Source organism: Aspergillus candidus, assembly GCF_002847045.1.
Source record: "Aspergillus candidus strain CBS 102.13 unplaced genomic scaffold BDW47scaffold_69, whole genome shotgun sequence".
In the NCBI taxonomy this organism is placed as follows: domain Eukaryota; kingdom Fungi; phylum Ascomycota; class Eurotiomycetes; order Eurotiales; family Aspergillaceae; genus Aspergillus; species Aspergillus candidus.
In genome coordinates this window covers 102,258-122,243 of record NW_020194074.1, presented here as the reverse complement: position 1 = coordinate 122,243, position 19,986 = coordinate 102,258, and the positions used below count along the sequence as shown (strand labels likewise).

At 52.4% G+C, this 19,986-nt stretch overlaps 7 protein-coding genes across 7 annotated transcripts; 3 read left to right on the top strand and 4 right to left on the bottom strand.

Annotated features, from left to right (window-relative positions):
• Positions 1-316: 316 nt before the first annotated feature.
• On the bottom strand, positions 317-872 carry BDW47DRAFT_129347 (PLAC8 family protein; the record flags this gene model as incomplete). Its single annotated transcript, XM_024816978.1, has 3 exons — positions 317-559; positions 646-743; positions 806-872. 3 exons carry the CDS (start codon positions 870-872, stop codon positions 317-319), a joined length of 408 nt encoding a protein of 135 aa, XP_024668174.1.
• Positions 873-1,687: 815 nt separating this feature from the next.
• BDW47DRAFT_134513 (uncharacterized protein) lies at positions 1,688-3,331 on the bottom strand (the record flags this gene model as incomplete). Its single annotated transcript, XM_024818109.1, has 2 exons — positions 1,688-1,784; positions 1,935-3,331. 2 exons carry the CDS (start codon positions 3,329-3,331, stop codon positions 1,688-1,690), a joined length of 1,494 nt encoding a protein of 497 aa, XP_024668173.1.
• A 758-nt stretch (positions 3,332-4,089) lies between these two features.
• BDW47DRAFT_129346 (multicopper oxidase-domain-containing protein) lies at positions 4,090-6,130 on the bottom strand (the record flags this gene model as incomplete). Its single annotated transcript, XM_024816977.1, has 6 exons — positions 4,090-4,270; positions 4,352-4,563; positions 4,642-5,591; positions 5,647-5,699; positions 5,750-5,901; positions 5,951-6,130. The coding sequence occupies 6 exons, from the start codon at positions 6,128-6,130 to the stop codon at positions 4,090-4,092; spliced, it is 1,728 nt and encodes a 575-aa protein (XP_024668172.1).
• Positions 6,131-7,135: 1,005 nt separating this feature from the next.
• Positions 7,136-9,462, bottom strand: BDW47DRAFT_134511 (amino acid transporter; the record flags this gene model as incomplete). Its single annotated transcript, XM_024818108.1, has 3 exons — positions 7,799-9,462; positions 7,743-7,750; positions 7,136-7,174 (listed from the first exon to the last, which is right to left on the bottom strand). The coding sequence occupies exons 1-3, from the start codon at positions 9,417-9,419 to the stop codon at positions 7,136-7,138; spliced, it is 1,668 nt and encodes a 555-aa protein (XP_024668171.1). The 5' UTR covers positions 9,420-9,462.
• Positions 9,463-9,760: 298 nt separating this feature from the next.
• BDW47DRAFT_112788 (putative aminotransferase family protein (LolT)) lies at positions 9,761-11,222 on the top strand. The gene is made up of 2 exons (XM_024814247.1): positions 9,761-9,876; positions 9,930-11,222. The coding sequence occupies exons 1-2, from the start codon at positions 9,774-9,776 to the stop codon at positions 11,156-11,158; spliced, it is 1,332 nt and encodes a 443-aa protein (XP_024668170.1). The 5' UTR covers positions 9,761-9,773; the 3' UTR covers positions 11,159-11,222.
• A 640-nt stretch (positions 11,223-11,862) lies between these two features.
• BDW47DRAFT_112787 (tRNA (cytosine-C5-)-methyltransferase) lies at positions 11,863-14,865 on the top strand. The gene is made up of 4 exons (XM_024814246.1): positions 11,863-11,939; positions 12,013-12,197; positions 12,306-14,411; positions 14,481-14,865. Exons 1-4 carry the CDS (start codon positions 11,916-11,918, stop codon positions 14,788-14,790), a joined length of 2,625 nt encoding a protein of 874 aa, XP_024668169.1. The 5' UTR covers positions 11,863-11,915; the 3' UTR covers positions 14,791-14,865.
• A 1,027-nt stretch (positions 14,866-15,892) lies between these two features.
• On the top strand, positions 15,893-19,314 carry BDW47DRAFT_134509 (glycoside hydrolase family 35 protein; the record flags this gene model as incomplete). Its single annotated transcript, XM_024818106.1, has 9 exons — positions 15,893-16,027; positions 16,076-16,152; positions 16,205-16,507; positions 16,563-16,829; positions 16,876-16,891; positions 16,941-17,036; positions 17,084-17,218; positions 17,262-17,928; positions 17,978-19,314. The coding sequence occupies 9 exons, from the start codon at positions 15,893-15,895 to the stop codon at positions 19,312-19,314; spliced, it is 3,033 nt and encodes a 1,010-aa protein (XP_024668168.1).
• Between the last annotated feature and the right edge of the window lie 672 nt (positions 19,315-19,986).

Below are 19,986 nucleotides of genomic sequence, written 5' to 3'. Positions count from 1 at the left end.
TTTTTTTTTGATTGCGACGTCTGGGTGTTGATGGTTTTTGTATTAGGGTTCTGTCTGATTACTATGTTTAGAACTGTTAAGAATTGCTGGGATATGTATGAAGAAGTAGACTTACTCAACTTCAGAGTATATATCCTAAATGAGTATCATATTGAGTCCAAGTTTCGTATAGTAGTAGTACGTATATATCGTATATCGTATGTCGTATGTCGTATATAGTATCCAAAATAACCCAATCCAATAAACCAACCAAACAGGTATCCCAAGAAACATATTCAAAAATCCAACCATAAAACAGAAGAAAGATGGAGAAAAATCACTGCGCATGATAAGTCATCCCAGGAGGAGCCTGATACCCCCCCGGAGCCTGCATACGCCCCGACTGATCGTCAACTTCCTTCTCATGCTGCATGAGCGAACAGCAGGGGCAGAAGTAGGCCGACGCGCAGTCGCCGCATCCAGAGCCCTGGATGCCGAAGCGTTCGCGGAGTTCGCCGCGTTTGAACATTAGTGGAACCCAGTGGAAGCCTAGGTAGGCTGTTAGGAGGTAGATGCAGCACTATATATGAGCGTAATGGTGAGTTTCGTGGACAGTAGGATTGGGTTGTGAATTGGGGTGTGGGAGGGAGGGAGAGGTGGTCGTACGTCGCCATTCATGGATTTGCCATTCTTCAAAGCAGGGTCTCTGAGTCGCGAGGATGTTTTGCCGTGGAGACAACATGGGCAGCAGAATCCTTCAAAACCTGCGGTTGGTTGTTGTTAGCTGGGAGTTTCTCTAGGATTCAAAGAAAGTACGACTACTAACATGTTTCGCTCGGGGAGCAGCAGTCCCAAAAGCTGTTGGACCATTCGTGGCCGTGATCGCCGCCCATTTTGCAGTTGGTTTATGTGATGTGAGTATGGGTATATCACTTGGGTGTGAGATATGTATAGACTGTAGAAACAGGAATCAAAAAATGATTTTATGGATGGATAGGAAGGAAGAATTGAGCCTGGGGCCTAAGCTGTACTATATAGCCTTTTCTCCCTACAGGGTCCAGGCAGACAAGACGGAGCCTCAGTGGGGACGGCATGGTTTAAAATAGCGTTGAGCTAGGTTAGCTTCAGGGCTGGATGCCTTGATAGTCATTTCTTTATTGTCTTCGCGTAATGGGCTGAAATGCTTAGTGTCAATCGGGGGGCGCAAATAAGACTGTGGAAACGGAGGGCTGTACCGTTGAAAGGCATGTCAACATAAGTCTCAGAGGCGAAGAAGTCGAGCTGTAGGTCTGACTTCCATGATGTTCTCTGGTTTACTGGCAGTCATTTAGGAAATTAACTACCGGAATAACACTACGGTGATGATGAGAAGAACTCAATTTGTGTAGAGTTTTCTCGGCTCTGAAATACGAGGTGTCCAATCTTAGAACACGATGAGAGACAGAAGATAGTTCATGTCATGGATGTCGATCCTTTTGAGAGAAGGCTAGTATTATGGCCAATGCCCTACCAAAATGGCGGTTTGACTCTGGGAGCCTCGTTCAAGGTGGGACGTTGACCCATCAACATAATCCACGTTCACGAGCTCCCCTCGTGTCTTGTCAATGCGAGCCGTAATCTGCCGATCTGCCGATCTGGGTTGGTTGGCACCTATAGATATTGGTGTTCTGGGTTGGCATTTCTCAGCCGACTTACCTGAACCGAGTACTTATTGATCACGGGCCCTTGAGGGGCTGTCGGCAGTGAGAAGCTTGGCAAGAGCCGCTATGAGGAAGAGAAATGGGCCGTGAAACTTTGCTGTTCTGCTGTGTCACCCACTAGTTATTACTTAGTTAGTAAGATTTGGTGGGTACAGGGTAGTGGCTCGGGGCTGTGCCTCAAGTGGACTTGACATTCAATTATTGTAGCTAGGTCGCGTCCGCCTTCGAATGCTTGAACTGCGAAAGTTTAGGTACCAGTCATCTCCATAGGGGATCTGGTGGTGGACTTTCTCGACCGGAATCCCCCTGGCAGCGCATCTGTGTTCGAGCTGTTGTGCTACAGATTGTAGAACGTCGTAGGTGCCGTCGCTCACTACGTAAATCTTTCTTGGGGGATGTTTCATTCTCGCGATACATTCGAGCATTGTCTCCAGATTGTTGAATATGGAAGGCCACCCGTATAGGAGTAGCTTTTCGAGACCATCCGCCCAATGGCCGGTGGGCTGGGTTGGTGCCGGGTGGTCCTTGCAGTTCCCTAGTAGCATATCCGGCTGAATACTTAACCGCTTGAGCTTGTGAAACTGCCACACCGGGGTGCAATATGGAGAACATCCTGGCGAAAAGCTTCTGGGCGGGTCACCGAACATACTCCTGGTACCCATTGAGATGTCTAGTTCTTCAAGGGTGTCCTGAAATCGTGCCAGACGCTTCCAGAGCACGGCATTGGAGTACGAACAAAGCACCCAAGAAGCCACGCCACTAAAATCTAGGGACAAATGAGTGATGCCGGAGAGAGAATCGAGGAGGCACCAAAGCTCACTGAGCTGCGAACAATTGTCCAAGTCGATTGCGAGTCTCGTAAGATGTGGAGAGAGCGTCGCGGTGTATGGCGGGGAGGACCACGTCAAGATATCAGGCACTAATTTGGCTTTGATCAAATTCAGTTGGCGAAGGTTTGGGAGAAACATAAAGGGCCGGTTCTCGTCAATCTGGAGGGAATAGCCGCCCCTCGTGAAATGCCCATCTGAGGCGACAAACAGGCATTCTAGCTGCTGCAAAATCGGACCTTGTGGTCGAGATTTATTTGAGACCCAACGAGAAGGAACATTGCTTGCGTAGGAGAGAAGGATCTCCATAAACGGATCTTCATTTGCAAAGTGCATGTAGAGTGTTCTCAACCTCGGGAGGCACGCGATGATCAACGCAGCGAGTGGGGTGCTAATATTTATGCGAAAAACGTCCACGATATTATTTAGACCTAGCTCGGAAAATCCTGCATGTATGACGGCCCTTCCCACAATTTCGAGGTAATCATCGACTAGATCCCCGACGATATTGTGGCTTCTTGACCCGTTATGTTTTAGCATATGCTGGATGTCGACCGTCCGGACTTGATTCGCAAGCCCTGGGGACTCGACGATCGTCCGGAGGAACTTCCATGGTCGATTTTTCTGGTTGAAGCTGCCGTCATAGTTGAACGTGTGATAGAGTTTTGCACTGGCGGCGAAATAGAAGCTATGGTTCACCAAGCATAGATTGCGCCATGTGCACCACGGAATCAACTGGCTCTGTCGAGATCCACCAAGCTCGTCTGGGTGGAGGTAGGAAAAGATGTGGTCGAGTATCTCGGTAGGTAGAGCTGGTGCTGACATTGTAGCGCTTCGTAAATCTCTCTCTGTGTGGAAGTCTTGTTGGAAAGACAGTCAGTTGATGGTAGGGCTCACTTAATATAGAAGGTTGAAAATATGGCCGTCTGCTGGTTTAAGAGTTGCCTGTGGCAGAATTTGCAGAAAAAGCCACGTCACCATCAAGAAAACGGTTTGATTTGCCTACCATCACTGCTATTAAGAACGTGACTGTGTGAGATGCCTGTAGGTGTTGTTGAGATGAAAATGACACGGTGGTAGATAACCTCGGAGGTTACAAACCTCGCCCGCTTTCTGCCTTGCTCCAAGATCACAAAGCGACAAGCGCCGCCTGCACAGAGCCCCGACTCTATATATGAGCAAGGCCTGGTATTGCATCAAACATAGTTTGATACCTTTGTGTTCGGTGTTATTTTCAAACTGACGAGTAGATAGTGGACAGATGCGAAAATGTCCTCATCGGGTAATCACCATGGATGATGCCTAGCGAGTAAGGATAGATCACGTCTCTCCTTCTTAACTTTCTTTTCAGTATAAAATCCATGATATTTACGTATGATATTTACGTAGTTAGGTACATTTTCAACTGATAATTTATCCGTTGAAATGCCCACCATGCCAGTATCATACGGAGTTCAAAGTATTGCGGCAGAGTTCTCCGATGTATACTGTAGCCCTAGTGCCGATCCTATACACTAAGGTATAACATTCATACCGAAATGGGTTGTATATATTACCTAGGCATGTCGAATACTATAATATACTCATATTCCAGAGTCATCCTGTTCATGAGCAGCCCCTTCAGCATACCGCTCCCACTTATCGCACGTATCCTGGAACTTCTCCATATCCATCAACGCCGGAATCTCCGACTCGCGCTCAACGAACTGAAGCGCCAGACTCTGGCTTGTATGCCATGCAATGTGGCAATGCATGAGCCAGGACCTATTGCGTCTGATTAGCCGGATATCACAAAAAAAAAGAAAAAAAAAAAAAAAGATAAGCGTGAGGGAAAACAAAACGTACCCCGGATTATCCGTTTCAAATGCGATTACCAAATACCCGGACCCTGCCATGGTAGCTGTGTCACGCCTCGGTGGGTTCTTGCGGTTGAGTTTAACAGTTATAGGGTTGTACAGACCGCGACCCTGAGCTAGGATGTGAAAGTCGTGGCCGTGGAGGTGGAAGGGGTGGAATGCGTCGACGAAGCCGACGTCTTGGATGACCCAGTAGGTCCACTGTGGGGTGTTAGCCTCACTCGTTACTGATAATATTGAGATGGTGCCGAAATTTGGACATGGAATGACAAAAAGTACCTGGTTCCCCGAGATGTTGTACACGTTGGTCTCCTCTGGGTATTCGACCGCATGCTGCGCGGCGAGCAGGTCCGTCGGATGACCCCAATCAATAGTCAAAGGCTTGGTGTTGATTGCCCAGTGGAAGACCAGATCCTTTTCGTAGAACCACCCAATGCCCAGATCCTCCTGCGTGTCTGCCACATCGACGTCTTTGGCCACGTACGGCACGAGCTTGTCGTAGGGTTCGTCGCCGCACGCGGGCAGGATTGGCCACTTTTCGCTGGTCGGTTCCACGTCGGGTTCGGCGCCCTCGTAGTGCAGGATGCCGCGGATGTCGTTGCGGTCAATGTCCAGCATGTTGCACACGGACTGGTATTCAGTGCGCATCCAGTAGTTTCCGACGTCCTGGTCTGCCTCAAAGATGATGTCGTAGCGCTGGCCCGACGTTATCACCACGTTGTCGGTCACGTACGGTACGATTGGAACTAGGTCCGCTGCAATCACGATCAACTTGTGATTGTCGATGGAGACTCGCATCCACCCGTCCAGGCTGGAGTCGATCAATCGCATCCGGTACCGCCTACCCTTGGTGACAGTCGTTTCGCTGCGCTTGCCGGTCCCCAGGCAGGCCGGGTCGTCGCTGTCGTCGCAGGGGTAATTGTTGGTGCTGTTGAAGAGCCCGTTCTCGGCGTTGGCATTGGTACGCACGGGGAACCCGCCGTACATGGTTTTCTGTCTCCAGGTGATGAAGGCGCTTTGGTGGTACCAGTCGGAGACGAACACCGGGCCCAAGTCGACGTCGTAGTCGGCGCTTGCTGGGCCGTGGATTACGATCGGCCCGTAGAGACCGTCGGCCATCTGCATGCTGAAGTGCCCATGGTACCACGCGGTGCCATACTGCTGGGCGCGAAAGCGGTACGTCATGGAGTCGCCGGGGGCGATGGGGCATTGCGTGACGCCAGGGACGCCTGGAAGGTTTAGAGATGAACAACTACCTGGGAGGACGGAGTTGAGGTCATTTACCATCTGAAGGATTGGAGTTCTGTTGGCGAATTCCGTGCCAATGGACCGTGGTTCTATCTAGTCAGTGCGCTATTGACTATCGGGGCACGACGAGGATAGCTACCCATTGTCCGTCAACTGGTTCGTCACATGGACTACGATCGTGTCCCCCCAGTCTGCTTCAATCGTCGGGCCTGGTAAGCTTCCGTTGAAGACGAGGACCTGTCGCTCGTAGCCATCCGGGGCCAAGGTGAGATTTTGCGCCGCGAGCCAGTACTATATCGTCGTGAGCTGGGATCTCCGAAAAGCCGGAGTGCCCGCCTACCTCTCTTGTAACTCCCGTATCAGGCGTGATGACCGAATAATCAGTGGTGATATTGTATTTACCCCAGCAACGTCGGGAGGTTGGGGAGTTTTCGCAGGGACCATCGGCGATTGCTTGGGCGCAGTAGCAGCTGAAGACTAGTAAGAGCTGCCAAAGCCAATTCGTTTGCGCGGGTCCCATCTTGGGGAATGAATAGTACTTCAAAGATTGTCGCGCACATAGCCACGGGGTAATTGGAGGTTTTAAACGAACTGACCCGAGTCATATAGGGCGCGGAGTAAATGGCTGGTCACCCCGACAGCGAGGCAGTCCATGTGAGAAGCTGACGGATCTAGGCTCCTCGGCATTTTCAAGGTCGCTTTAGTCGAATTAAACTGACTTTGATTCCTCTTGACTGATACCCCGCAATAGAAGAGCAGGGGGGATCGGCTGTCGATCACCTTCAACTTTTACATCATATGTGGAATCTTCACCCTAATTGTGGTGACATGTTGGAGATATCAGTCAGGTTAAGCCCTATACCAAGCGCTAGTCAACGTTTTGGCGTAGCGGTCATGATATATTACCATGAGAGTACGAAGCCAGAGATCTTGAAGCCTTCTTCTCGCATTAGTGCTTAGGGCTCGGGATCGAGATAGTGTTTCTATTCGCGTTGGGTAGAGTTAGCAGTGAAGGAGAGAATATCACATCATTCTTTCCCCTTTCACAATGTCAATTGGTAAGAAGTAGCGGGATAATAAGGGACCACTTGTCCCTGGTCAAATAGAGAAAGAGTGATCTGGTAGACCCTGCTCGCTCTCAGCAAATACTCTCTTTTCCACCCAAGTAATCTCAACTGAGCTGCAGCGATGGACTCACCCAACCATCCATTCTATCCCCATATTCGTCTATCAGACCATATATTTACGACATGGATAGTTCAAGAATATGCAGCAGATGCCACCATTGGTTCCCAAAACATCATTACCTGGGGAAACATAACCGACCGTGCAAGACCTGCAAGAGATGTCGGGCCTACAATGCAAGTCCCTAGTTTGCCTGGCAAGGTTCTCTAGGTCTCTTATATAGTTCACTGACACGATATAGGAGGCCAACTATTCAAAGCAAAAGACTCTCATATTCAAAACACCACTGACTCCCCAGATTGTGGAGGGCGGGATCCAGACCAGAAGCATGGGAGATTCCTCACTTCTCCCACCCCTTGATACCACCGGCCTCAGACCGCTGCTTCCTAAACCCACGCCGTCAAAGAGTTCAGCGCCTGATTCTGAGACTGGGTTGCTTTTTTCTGAGCAGGTGGGCTTTGCGACGCCGGCCTTCAGCGAAACTGTATCCAGAAAAGCTCTGGAACAGACTCGAACACCTCCACATTCGCCGGCGGTTCAAGGGCATCTTCACAGCCCACAACCCATTATATCTAGGCAGATGCCTCTAGATGCTTTGGAATTTTTGGGTTCGCAAAGCCCTATCCTGCCTAGGACGATGCCCACAGATGTTTTAGATCATATTTCAGATCCCCCGACTTCACAGCACCCGATGAATACCATGCGTCAGGAGAAAACTCGATACTTTCCACGGTGTTTCGTTCGTGCAGACTCTCCGGGGTCAGACGAAGAGTAATGGCAGACCAACTGCAGCCTGATCAAGACATATACAACGACGGTCAAGAATATATTTCTTGGATGAACAATAGTATCATTACTCGGAATGAAAAGTACGGTTTACCATGGTATATGAAAATTGGAATTGCCAATGTAACTACAACACTCGATTCCCTCACGCAATCCAAAACCATATTCTCTCTGCGACAATTAGCACGTAGCCACTTCCACGAGTTCAGAGACCTACCGAGGAAATTGCGAGGCTTGGGCTCCTCCCAAACCGACTCCAGTCGGTCTGCCTCCGCCTTCCCTGACCAGAGATCCATGTCCTCCAGTCGCACGAATTTGGTCCGCTTGACGATCTTATATCCTAGGAACAGGCAGGCAAAGATCGGGATATCGATGTACGGCGGCACAAAGCTCTTGGCACTGAACCTTCCGGGGAAGAAAGCATCGTATCCGTTGAAAAAGGCGACTATGGTTGAGAACCCGATGGCAAAGTACGCCAAGTACGGCTGGAATGGTGATTTGAACGGGAGCGTAGACCGGGAGATGCCGTGGTGCTTGAGCCCGCGGTAGAATCTCACATAGGTGATGGAGATGGAGGCCCACACGATCAGCGTACTCACCGAGCTGAGGTTACTGATCCAGAAGAAGACCTCAGCTGCACTGGCGGATACATTGAGATAGACGAGCAAGCTGAGGGCGCTGGTCACGGCCACGCAGGCGTAGGGGACGCCGAACTTCTCGTACGTGAGGAACCGGGGCGCCTTGCCGTCTAACGCTGTCGAGTAGAGGATGCGCGTCGAGGCGTAGAAGAACGAGTTGCCCGCTGATACAGCCGACGTCAGCACGACAGCGTTGATGATCGACGGCAGCACGCGGATGCCGCTGTTCGCGATGGCGATGACGAACGGACTAGCTCCAACGCCAGCCGCCTTGTTCTCAATGGCGTTGAGGAGCCGGCTGTCTTGGGCAGAAACACACAGCCCAACTAGGAAGACGCTGCCGACGTAGAAAATGGCGATTCGCCAGAACACTCGTCGCACGGCCTTGGGGATGTTGCGCCGGGGGTTCTCCGTCTCTCCGGCTGCGACGACCACCATCTCGCTGCCGCCGTAGCTGAAGGTCGCCTGGATAAACACCTTCCAAAAGGCGAGGAACCGTCCTAGCGATCCCTCCGCCAGATACTCGAGCATCGGGCCTGGGTGCACCCAATATCGGAATCCGATCCGGTCATGATTGGGTCCGCCGCCCAGAGTGATAATGAACATGAGGATCATCAGTCCGACGATGGTCAGCAGTTTGATCGACCCAAGCACGAATTCCACCTCGCCGTAGACGCGCACCGGGAGGCTATTGGTCACGACCATGATCGCAAAGAGAATGGTGATCCACGCCGCCGTAGACACTCCGTTGGGCCAGTATTCGATGACCATCACCGCGGCGCTGATCTCGATCGGCACGCCGATGGCAAATTGATACCAGTAGTTCCATCCCAGCGTGAACCCCAGCGCTTCGTCCACGAATCTGGCGGCGAATACAGGCACCGCCCCCGTTAGTGGCAGCCAGGTCCCCATCTCGCCCATGCTGTTGATGACTGCAAACAGGTTCAGGCCGGTGATAGCATAGGCGAGTACCGCAGACAGCGGACCAGCCAGAGAAAGCACCTGTCCCATTCCAACGAAGAGTCCCGTTCCTATCGCCCCTGAGAGTGCCAGGAATTGAACATGCCGGGATTTGAGTCGTCGTTGGAGTGTTCCGACATTCTTTTGCTCGGCCGCTTCCTTTTCAATATCGACTGGTGTCTTATGCGTCTCAGTTTGGTCAATACTGGTGACCTCGATGTCATCCTTGGACTCCTGCATGTTGATTGTTGATAGATACTAAATAGAGTATGGCATGCTGTGCTGATAACCCTCTCGTGATAACCACACACGCTGCGGGGCAATACGAAGCATCCATCCCCAGATCGCTCTTAGCGTGGACGATAGCGTTCACGAATGCAACGGTAATGTTATCGTCATCTCAATCCCTTGCTCTGATTAGTGCGGGGGAGGTGCATTGACTTGTTCGACCACCAGTCAGAGTGAATGTCTTCGACCGGGTGTAGCCGACGCGGAACTTAAGTATAGGTAAGCTGCCTCAGACCCAGACCCATGATCCTTCTTCCCCTCCTTTCTGTTCCTCTTCCACTTGGTACCTACATTACACCACTCACGATGGGAGAAGCGAATGTAGTTCTTGGCTCTGGGCCAACGCCCTTTGGGAAGGAGATGAAGAAGCATTTCTCCTTTGCTCCTGGCTACCACAACCTCAACCATGGTACATCCCCACTGCTTGCTGTCGGGTTCTTTGTTCCCTACTGACCAACCCAGGGTCCTACGGCACTTGTCCCACCGCAATCCAAAGAGAGGCAAATAGGTTGCGGGATGAATGTGAAGCCCGGCCTTGCCCCTTCATTAAATACCGCTTCCCTGAGTTGCTCGACGAGTCGCGTGCGGCAGTTGCACAATTCTTGGGAGTTCCGCGGTCAACTGTGGTCTTCGTGACCAATGCGACCACTGGTGTCAACACCGTGTTTCGCAACATGATCTGGAACACCGACGGCAAAGATGAAATCATTGAGTTTGACGTGGTATATGGCGCATGCGGCAAGACAGCCGATTATATCTGCGAGACGAGCCGGGATCTCGTGCGCACCCGCCAAATCCAACTCACCTACCCGGTTGAAGACGACGATTTTGTCGCTGCTTTTCGAGAGGCTATTGATGCCTCCCGCCGGGATGGGCGTAGACCCCGCATTGCCATATTCGATACAATCAGCTCTAACCCGGGGATTCGACTGCCATTCGAGGCCCTCACGGCCGTCTGCCGCTCTGAGGGCGTGCTGAGTCTCATCGACGCGGCTCACGGTATCGGACAGATTGACCTGAATCTACCATCTCTCGATCCGGACTTCCTCGTGAGTAATTGCCATAAATGGCTATTTACTCCCCGTGGTTGTGCCGTGTTCTACGTGCCGGAGCGCAACCAGGCCATGATGAGGAGCACCATCCCGACTAGTCATGGATTCCGTCCACGACTAGCACAAAACGAAGAAAAGAAAGTTTCGATTGCACCGCACACACACAGCGAATTTGAGCTTAACTTCGAGCATACCGGAACATACGATAACATTGCATTCTTGACCGTGCCCGCGGCTATCAAATGGCGCCAGAATGTCTGCGGTGGCGAGGAGAAGATCCGTGGCTACTGCACGAATCTTGCCCGTGAAGGCGGCAAAATTGTAGCAGCTGCGTTGGGGACATCCGTTCTGGACAATCCCACCCATACATACACCGACTGCTTCATGGTCAACATTCTCCTCCCGGTCCCACCGAAGGAAAATGAGTGCATGAACTGGCGGGGGCGTCCCGTTAACATTTCCGAATGGATGCAGCGAACAATGATTGAGGAGTGGCAGACCTATATGCCGGTTTTCTGGTTCAAGGGGGCATGGTGGTTTCGGATCAGTGCGCAGGTCTATCTGGAGTTGAGTGACTTTGAGTGGGCAGGGTCAGCCATGAAGGAGGTGTGTCAAAAGGTCAACAAACTGCTTGGATAGACTTATAGATTGGATGTACCACATACAATGGAAATTGGATACATCGAATGTATGCATGCTTCCCCAGCCGGAATTGACAAGGATCAGCATACTTGATCGGACATCGTGCATTAATTGTGGGCTGCATTCTGGGTGACTTTCATCTTTATACCCACTTTACCAAGCTCGAGTATAGCATTGCATTCTCTGGTATGATATGTAGTATACCCAGGAGTTACAGGAATGTTGTCTAACCTGCACACTTGTCTTAGGGTTTAGGGTTACGTCTTACCAGGAGTGAATCCATCAGGGTGCCTTGTTAAGGGAAATAAAAATGAACATACTATTATAAAGCCACGTATTTAGCATATACATCTCAATTGATTAATCTAGGAGCAATCATCTAACGGTTCTTGTCCAGAGGAGCCTTGGATGCACTACTGTCTACCAGCACTGCTGCTATGTAGCATCGAGATAACAGCGTTCTCCCTCAACCACATGCGTCTTATTTGCATACAGAAGCCACTGGTTTCTAAACCAATTCACTTTTATTCAAGTCATACCCAACTAAATATATATATATATATATGTATTCAAATCGCCCTCAAATCGAAAATGTATAGATGGTGCTGACTCACCCGGGATAACAATGTTCCCGCAGATGGCGAGACGAGCGAAATTCCGCAAATCGACGGCTTCTTCCGTCGATCGAGAATCCACAGCGTCGAAAATCTAGCTTTTCGGCAGTATACGCGCTCCATCTCAATTACTCGGCGCCATGGGAAAACGTGGCGGTAAGAAGGTGAGTCCCTTACTTGGTCCCCAATCGAATTTGTCGCAATCTCAACCCCACTGACAGCTTCTTCTACCGACAGGGCGGCAGAGGCGGCGGCCGCGGCGGACAGCAGCGCACCAATTGGAGGGACCAACCGAAGATTAATGAGAAGTTCGAGAACTACTACAACAACCAGGATTTTATTCCCGATGAGGAGAAGGAGGAGTTCTGGGCTGCGTTGCGGAGGGATCTGCCGAACAGCTTCCGGTTTACGGGATCGAAAGGGTATGCCTTATCTGTGCGATATTTGACTTTGGATTGATTTTTGCCTTTCCCTCCCCATTCGCATATCTGCAGCTGAAGTCGCATGTGAAATTTTACTGATTGTCATAGTCATGCGCTCGCCGTTCAGGAAAGACTCAAGGACTACTACGTTCCCCAAATCACCTCCATCGAGTATGAGGGTAGCTTCGTTGAGCCGCCCCGCCCTGTGCCCTGGTATCCCGATCAGCTCGCGTGGTCCATGACCACCCCCAAGAACGTCGTCCGTCGGTTCCGCCCCTTCGCCTCGTTCCAGAAGTTCCTTGTCGCCGAGACCGAGGTCGGAAACATCACGCGCCAGGAGGTCGTCAGTATGATTCCGCCGCTGTTGATCGATGCCAAGCCCGGAATGACGGTGCTGGACATGTGCGCCGCCCCCGGTAGCAAGTCCGCGCAGTTGATGGAGCTGCTGCATGCCGGAGAGGAGGAGGCGATGGCGCAGGTGTCCACGCAGGTGAAGAATGGATCTGCGACTCCCGAGCCGATGGGCCCTGAGGGTCTGAATGACGACGGAAGGACGACGGGTCTTCTCATCGCCAACGACAGCGACTACAAGCGCGCGCACATGCTTATCCACCAGATGAAGCGCCTCAGCTCCCCCAACTTGATCGTGACCAACCACGACGCGACCATGTACCCGTCCATCAAGTTGCCCCCGGCCGAAGGCAAGAACCGCTACCTCAAGTTCGACCGCATCCTCGCCGATGTGCCCTGTACCGGTGATGGCACCACGAGGAAGAACGCCAACATCTGGGAGACGTGGACCGTGACCAATGCGCTCGGCCTCCATGCCGTCCAGGTGCGGATTCTGGTGCGTGCCCTGCAGATGCTGAAGGTGGGTGGACGGGTCGTCTACTCGACGTGCAGTATGAACCCCATCGAGAATGAGGCTGTCATTGCCAGTGCCATCGAGCGCTGTGGCGGCTCGGCGAACGTCCGGATCGTCGACTGCAGCAACGAGCTGCCAGGCCTGAAGAGGCGGCCCGGGTTGCGTACGTGGAAGGTGATGGACCGCGAGGGTCGCATGTGGAGCAACTGGAAGGAAATCGAGGAGCAGAGGGAGCGCGAGGGTATCAACGGACTGGGCCGCATCGCCACCAGCATGTTCCCGCCCGAGGACGCCGACATGCCGCTCGACCGGTGCGTCCGCATCTATCCTCACCTGCAGGACACCGGCGGTTTCTTCATCACCGTGCTGGAGAAGCTGTCCGAGATCCGCGCCAAGCCGGAGGACTCGATCAAGGTCATCCCCAAGGGCACCGTCGCCGCCCTTGCCGAGGAACTCGAGTCGAAGCAGAAGAATGGCCCCGGCGAGCCGCTGGAGAAGATCGACGCGCTTGACGACATGGTGACGCTCGACAAAGCAGCCGAAGAGGAAGCGTCGAAGAACCAGTCGGTCGCGCAAGCTACGCACCAGCCCCCCTACTCGGCCACGAACCAGATCTCGCCCGCGAAGCGCGACGCTGAAAGCAGGGAGGACGAGCTCCCCGCTAAGCGCACCAAGCTCGAGGACGGCACAGAGGTGGTGCTGGGCGACCGTCCCATCCACAAGCCTCACCCGCTCCCGGAGTCTGACGCCGTTGAGACCTCCGACGCGGTTTCTTCCACCCCCTTGCCCCAGGAAACTGCCGCCCAGCCCGCGCCGCAAACCGAGGCGCCGAAGAAGAAGAAACCCGGCCAGCCGACGGAAGAGCCCTACAAGTACCTGGACCCCAGCAACGAAGAGCTGGACCCCATCTACAAATTCTACGAAGCGTCAGACCGCTTCCCGCGTGATCGCTTCATGGTCCGCAACGCCCAGGCCATCCCCACCAAGACCATCTACTACACCAGCGCCCTGGCGCGCGACATCCTGACCGCGAACGAAGGCCAGGGCATGAAGATCGTGCACTGTGGTGTCAAGATGTTCGTCAAGCAGGACGTCCAGCGCGCGGGCGTCTGCCGCTGGCGCATCCAGACCGATGGCCTGCGCCTGCTGGAGCCGTGGATTGGCCCCGCGCGTGCCGTAACGCTGACCGAGAAGGAGACGCTGCGGAGACTGCTGATCGAGATGTTCCCCAAGGTCGACGACAATGGGTGGAAGGATCTCGGCGAGATTGGCGAGCGCGTCAGAGATATTCCCATGGGATGCAGTGTTTTGTACATTGATCCCCAGGCGACTGGTAATGAGCAGGGAAGGTATGTTTATTCTTTTCCGTCCTTTTTCATTTATATACCCCAAAGGCCAACTGACTAATAATCAAACAGCGAGCGAATTGTCCTCCCTCTATGGCGATCTCTCCACTCGGTCAACCTGATGCTTCCCAAGGAAGACCGCCGAGCGATGCTCCTTCGTATCTTCAACGACGACACGCCCGTGATCAACACGACGATCAAGCGGCAGGCGCAGGCGAAAGAACAGACGCCGTCGTCGTCGGCAACGCCCGCGCAGACCGAAGAGGAGGCGCTGAAGCAGGAGAACCTGATTATCGGACAGGACGAGCAGGAGTACGTGGAGACGCGCGAGACGTACACCAAGGCTGGGGACGAGGAGGATCGGTTCAACACGACTGTATAGAGTTTAGCCTGGTGGGTTTGGTTGAAAAAGCATTGGATTTGATGGAGTTGTATAAGAGAATTAATCTTAGTTGACTAAATGGTTGTACATGAGAGATTGGTGTTTATTGGTGGCATTCTACACTGCCGTCCTCCCCGTATGAGATTAGACTTCATCTCCAGTGTTGTTCCTTGTCTGGTAGCCTGGAAGGTCGGACGGTGCTTTCTGACTCCAGAGCATCCCAGAATATACGGCACCATCTCAACTCGACCCCTCATCGTCATATCTGCATTGTCAGGGGTATAGACAACTCCTCCCAATATTTCCGCCAATAGCGGAGATCTCCCCAAGACCGCAGGTAAGACAATCGAAGCAGTTCGCCAACCAGCAGTCTCTCCGATCGCCGTGGGTAATGTTCGGCAAATTTCATGCACAGTAGTCCCTCGATCGGCGGGTATAACCTGTCGGCTAAATCGGAGAATTTCCGCCAGATCCGAATCCGTTAGTGTTGTCGCTTGCTTTGCTCACCATGCGCGTCTTCAACAATGGTGGTGGGTGGAGTCCAGACGATCCACCCCGCACGGACATAAGCTTGGTTTTTGAACTTGGCTGTGGTGATGTTGGGGTTATACTATGTTTGAACACTTAAGTCAACAGTGCTGTTAATAGTGATTATAGTCACAGGCCAAATTCATCGAGATGGCGATATAATCAAGACAGTATCGCGTGGATTGAGAGCAAGGTAGAAAGAAGGTTGAGAGAGAAAGGACTAAGATTGAAGGAATGCGGAGACAGGACCGACGCCAGTCCCGATTAGTCTGGCCGTGTGGAGATCCAGATGGACCAGATCCTCTCCTTGTTCGCGTTCATCTATTCTCTCCACCTCGTCTCCCTGGACGGTTCGCACTACTCCGCACTACCTGGAGTCTCTGGACGGACGGACTCGTCGCGTCAATGGCCTCACATATTGGCGAAATATGACCTCACGTGCCAAGGAATGTCTAGTTGACCATCCCTGTCCCTGCGGTTCGACTGGAATGGAGAAGCAATGTCAATTTAAAGGGCAGCTCCACCTTGAGCTTGATACATTTCCCAACGACAGTATCCTTTGGGTCCTTACACCATGAAATTGCTGTCTTTCGCTGCCGCTGCCTTGTTGGCAACCCAGGCGGTTGGTGTCGCTATCAAGGACCGCCTCAATGGCTTCACCCTCATAGAGCACCATGATCCGGTGCAGCGGGACCTATTGCAGAAATATGTCCGTGTTTACTGATCCATATACTGAGATTACGCTTACACAATGTAGGTAACCTGGGATGACAAATCAGTCTTCGTCAATGGCGAAAGGATCATGCTCTTCAGTGCGGAGGTCCATGCATTCCGGTATGTTCACTCTCTCTTTTTACCATTTGTGCTGATCCCGCTAATTGATAAGGCTCCCGGTCATATCCCTCTGGCTGGACCTCCTCCAAAAAATCAAGGCCTCCGGATTCAATTGCGTCTCTTTCTACGTCGACTGGGCCCTCCTGGAGGGAAAGCCCGGTGATTACCGCGCGGATGGAATCTTTGCTCTTGAACCGTTCTTCGACGCGGCAAAGGAAGCTGGCGTCTACTTGATTGCCCGCCCGGGTCCGTATATCAATGCGGAGGTGTCGGGTGGTGGCTACCCTGGCTGGCTGCAGAGAGTCAATGGCACGCTGCGGGCAAATGACAAGGAGTTCTTGAAGGCTACGGATAAGTACGATTTACAATCTACTACACAGCAAAGTATATGAGGGACGCTAATTGCTTAGCTACATTGCCAACGTCGCCTCCACGATTGCCAAAGCGCAGATTACGAACGGCGGACCCGTCATCATCTACCAGCCGGAGAACGAGTACACTGGGGCCGTTGACGGCGAAAAGTTCCCGGACCCGGACTATTTCCAATATGTAATTGACCAGGCTCGCAAGGCTGGCATCGTGGTACCGATGCTCAGCAACGATGCATCCGCTAGTGGGCACAATGCCCCGGGCACTGGGAAAGGTGAGGTGGATATCTATGGTCATGACAGCTACCCGTAAGTATCTCTCTCTTCTCATATAGAAGTGATCTAACGTGCTTAGGCTTGGATTTGATTGTGTATGTTTCTAATCCTAGCAAATTAACCGTAGATGATCTAACAAACTAGGCGAATCCGAATGTGTGGCCCAAGGGTAATCTCCCGACCGACTGGCGTGCGATACACCTTGAACAAAGCCCGTCAACCCCATATTCTCTCGTCGAGGTACGATCTTGCATTCTTCAATATGGAAAATCTACTAAAAATCTTAGTTTCAAGCCGGTGCTTTTGACCCGTGGGGAGGTCCGGGTTTCGATAAATGCGCGGCGCTCGTAAATCATGAATTCGAGAGGGTGTTCTACAAAAACGACTTCAGCTTCGGGGTTGCCATCCTCAATCTGTACATGGTATGTTACCCTGCTCCATGTCATACTCATGCTAAGAAGTTAGACCTTCGGAGGAACCAACTGGGGCAATCTTGGCCATCCCGGTGGATACACTTCGTACGACTATGGATCGCCGCTGACCGAGAGCCGCAACATCACCCGTGAGAAATACAGCGAGCTCAAGCTCATTGGTAATTTCGCCAAGGTATCCCCGTCGTACCTTGTTGCGACACCAGGTAACTTGACCACGGGTGTTTATGCGGATACAGCCGACCTGGTCGTCACGCCGCTGATCGGACAGAAGACGGGGTCGTTCTTCATCGTCCGACACACCGATTATAGTAGCCAGGCGTCCACTCCCTACAAGCTTCGGCTCCCCACGATTGCGGGCAATCTGACTGTTCCCCAGCTCGGTGGGAAGCTGTCTCTGAATGGCCGTGACTCCAAGATTCACGTCGTGGACTACGATGTGGCGGGGACAAACGTGCTGTACTCGACTGCGGAGGTTTTCACCTGGAAGAAGTTTGGCAAAGACAAGGTTCTTGTGCTGTACGGTGGGCCGGATGAGCACCACGAGTTTGCGATTGCTTCCAAATCAGAAGCCACCGTTGTTGAAGGCTCCGAATCTGGAATCAAGTCGAAGAAGATCAGGAATACAGTCGTTGTTGCTTGGGATGTCTCGTCGAGCCGACGCATCGTCGAGGTTGGTGATCTCAAGGTCGTTCTTCTCGGTAAGCCGCTGCACAGCCTCTTCAACATGAAATCTACTGACTCGTTAAGACCGCAACTCGGCGTACAACTACTGGGTCCCTGAGCTTCCCTCCAAGGGGAAGTCACCCGGACTGGGCACCGGAGCCAAGACTGCTTCGTCCCTCATTGTCAAGGCAGGCTATCTCGTGCGGACGGCCCACCTACAGGGCGCCAACTTGCACCTGACCGCCGACTTCAACGCGACCACCCCAGTAGAAGTCATCGGGGCACCATCGCGCGCGAAGAATCTGTTCATCAACGGCAAGAAAGCCGCCCACAAGGTCGACAAGAACGGCATCTGGAGCACCGAAGTCCAATACAAGGCACCTAAAATCAAGTTGCCCAGCCTCAAGGACCTCGACTGGAAGTATCTCGACACGCTTCCCGAAATCCAGTCATCGTACGACGACTCCACCTGGACGGCGGCCAACTTGCGCCAGACGAAGAACTCAATGCACCCACTCAAAACGCCAACCTCTCTCTACTCGTCGGACTACGGCTTCTACACCGGCTACCTGATCTACCGCGGGCACTTCACAGCCGCGGAAACAACCCAGGCTGAAGACGCGACGTTCTTCGTGCGCACCCAGGGCGGCTCCGCCTTCGGCAGCGCAGTGTGGCTAGACAAGACATTCGTAGGATCATGGACAGGCCTCAACGCCAACAAAGACTACAACTCCACCTACAAGCTCCCCCAACTGCAAAAGGGCAAGTCCTACGTCCTCACAGTAGTAATCGACAACATGGGCCTCGACGAAAACTGGGTCGTCGGCGAAGACGAGATGAAGAACCCACGGGGCATCCTCGACTACAAACTCTCAGGCCACGACGCCAGCGCCATCAAATGGAAACTCACCGGCAACCTCGGCGGCGAAGACTACGCCGACAAGACACGCGGGCCCCTCAACGAAGGCGGCCTCTTCGCCGAGCGCCAGGGGTTCCACCAGCCAAAGCCACCCAGCAAGGCCTGGCCATCCAGCAGTCCACTGGAGGGACTCACGGACCCAGGAATCGGGTTCTACAGCGCCTCCTTCGACCTGGACATCCCGCAAGGCTGGGACGTGCCGCTTTACTTCCACTTCGGGAACAGCACCGAGGGCGAGCCGGCGTACCGCGTGCAGATGTTCATCAACGGGTACCAGTACGGCAAGTTCGTGAACAATATCGGTCCCCAGACGGCCTACCCCGTGCCGCAGGGGATCCTGAACTACCAGGGCCGGAACTGGATTGCGTTGAGCGTGTGGGCGCTAGAGAGCGGTGGGGCCAAGGTCGAGAGTCTCGAGTTGACGTATACGACCCCTGTGTTGACCTCGTTGGAGGTGGAGGGGTCGGAGCAGCCGGTTTGGAAGAAGCGGAGGGCTTATTAGCTGTTTTGGTAAAAGCGTGTGAATGAGATCAGAGGGTTGGGTAGATATTCGTCGAATTCATACGACTCCGGGATAATCCTTTGATTTAGTGTAGTAACTGGTATTGATTGGTAATTAACATTATACGTTGAACATGAGTTTCTAAGCGTAAAGTGAGCGACCAGCCAAACTCTTTCCTTCGAAAGGTTTCAACAAGTAGGTAGTCATCTCTGTGAGTCTGAGTCAAATGTAGTCATCGAGATACGTGGGCCATTTTATGGCCACTTGGCTCTCTTTGATTCTATCCATATCTCAGGATGGTTCATATTTCGGTCTGACAAAGTTTCTATCTGACCCATGGAATCTGAGTCTACATAATCGATTCTGTAAGTGTGGGTTCAGAAGAGTCGCCTAGGTCATGCAATATCACAGTTTCCAAAGAATGTAGATATTGTAAGTCATTTGTTTCGTAATCGCCTTGGTATTATGAGCTAGGATGGAAACACTCATGGTATGCTCACTTACCAGTTTCTATCCGCTTTCTCCACGAGCTAGTGGTGTAAGATGAGATAATGTGGGTATATGTGTGCGACTTCTAGAGACTTTGTCGTATATACCATGTTCTAGAAGTAAAGGTTCCATAATCACCGTTGATAATGGATTTATCGCGTCTGTATGGATCCTGGGTTTCCT

Excerpts from the sequence above, each read along its gene's own strand:
- BDW47DRAFT_112788 (XM_024814247.1), top strand. The coding sequence starts at position 9,774 with ATGGGAGAAGCGAATGTAGTTCTTGGCTCTGGGCCAACGCCCTTTGGG. Across the intron at positions 9,877-9,929 it reads CTACCACAACCTCAACCATG|GGTCCTACGGCACTTGTCCC; the intron begins GTACATCCCCAC and ends TGACCAACCCAG.
- BDW47DRAFT_112787 (XM_024814246.1), top strand. The coding sequence starts at position 11,916 with ATGGGAAAACGTGGCGGTAAGAAG. Across the intron at positions 12,198-12,305 it reads CGGTTTACGGGATCGAAAGG|TCATGCGCTCGCCGTTCAGG; the intron begins GTATGCCTTATC and ends TGATTGTCATAG. Across the intron at positions 14,412-14,480 it reads ACTGGTAATGAGCAGGGAAG|CGAGCGAATTGTCCTCCCTC; the intron begins GTATGTTTATTC and ends ATAATCAAACAG.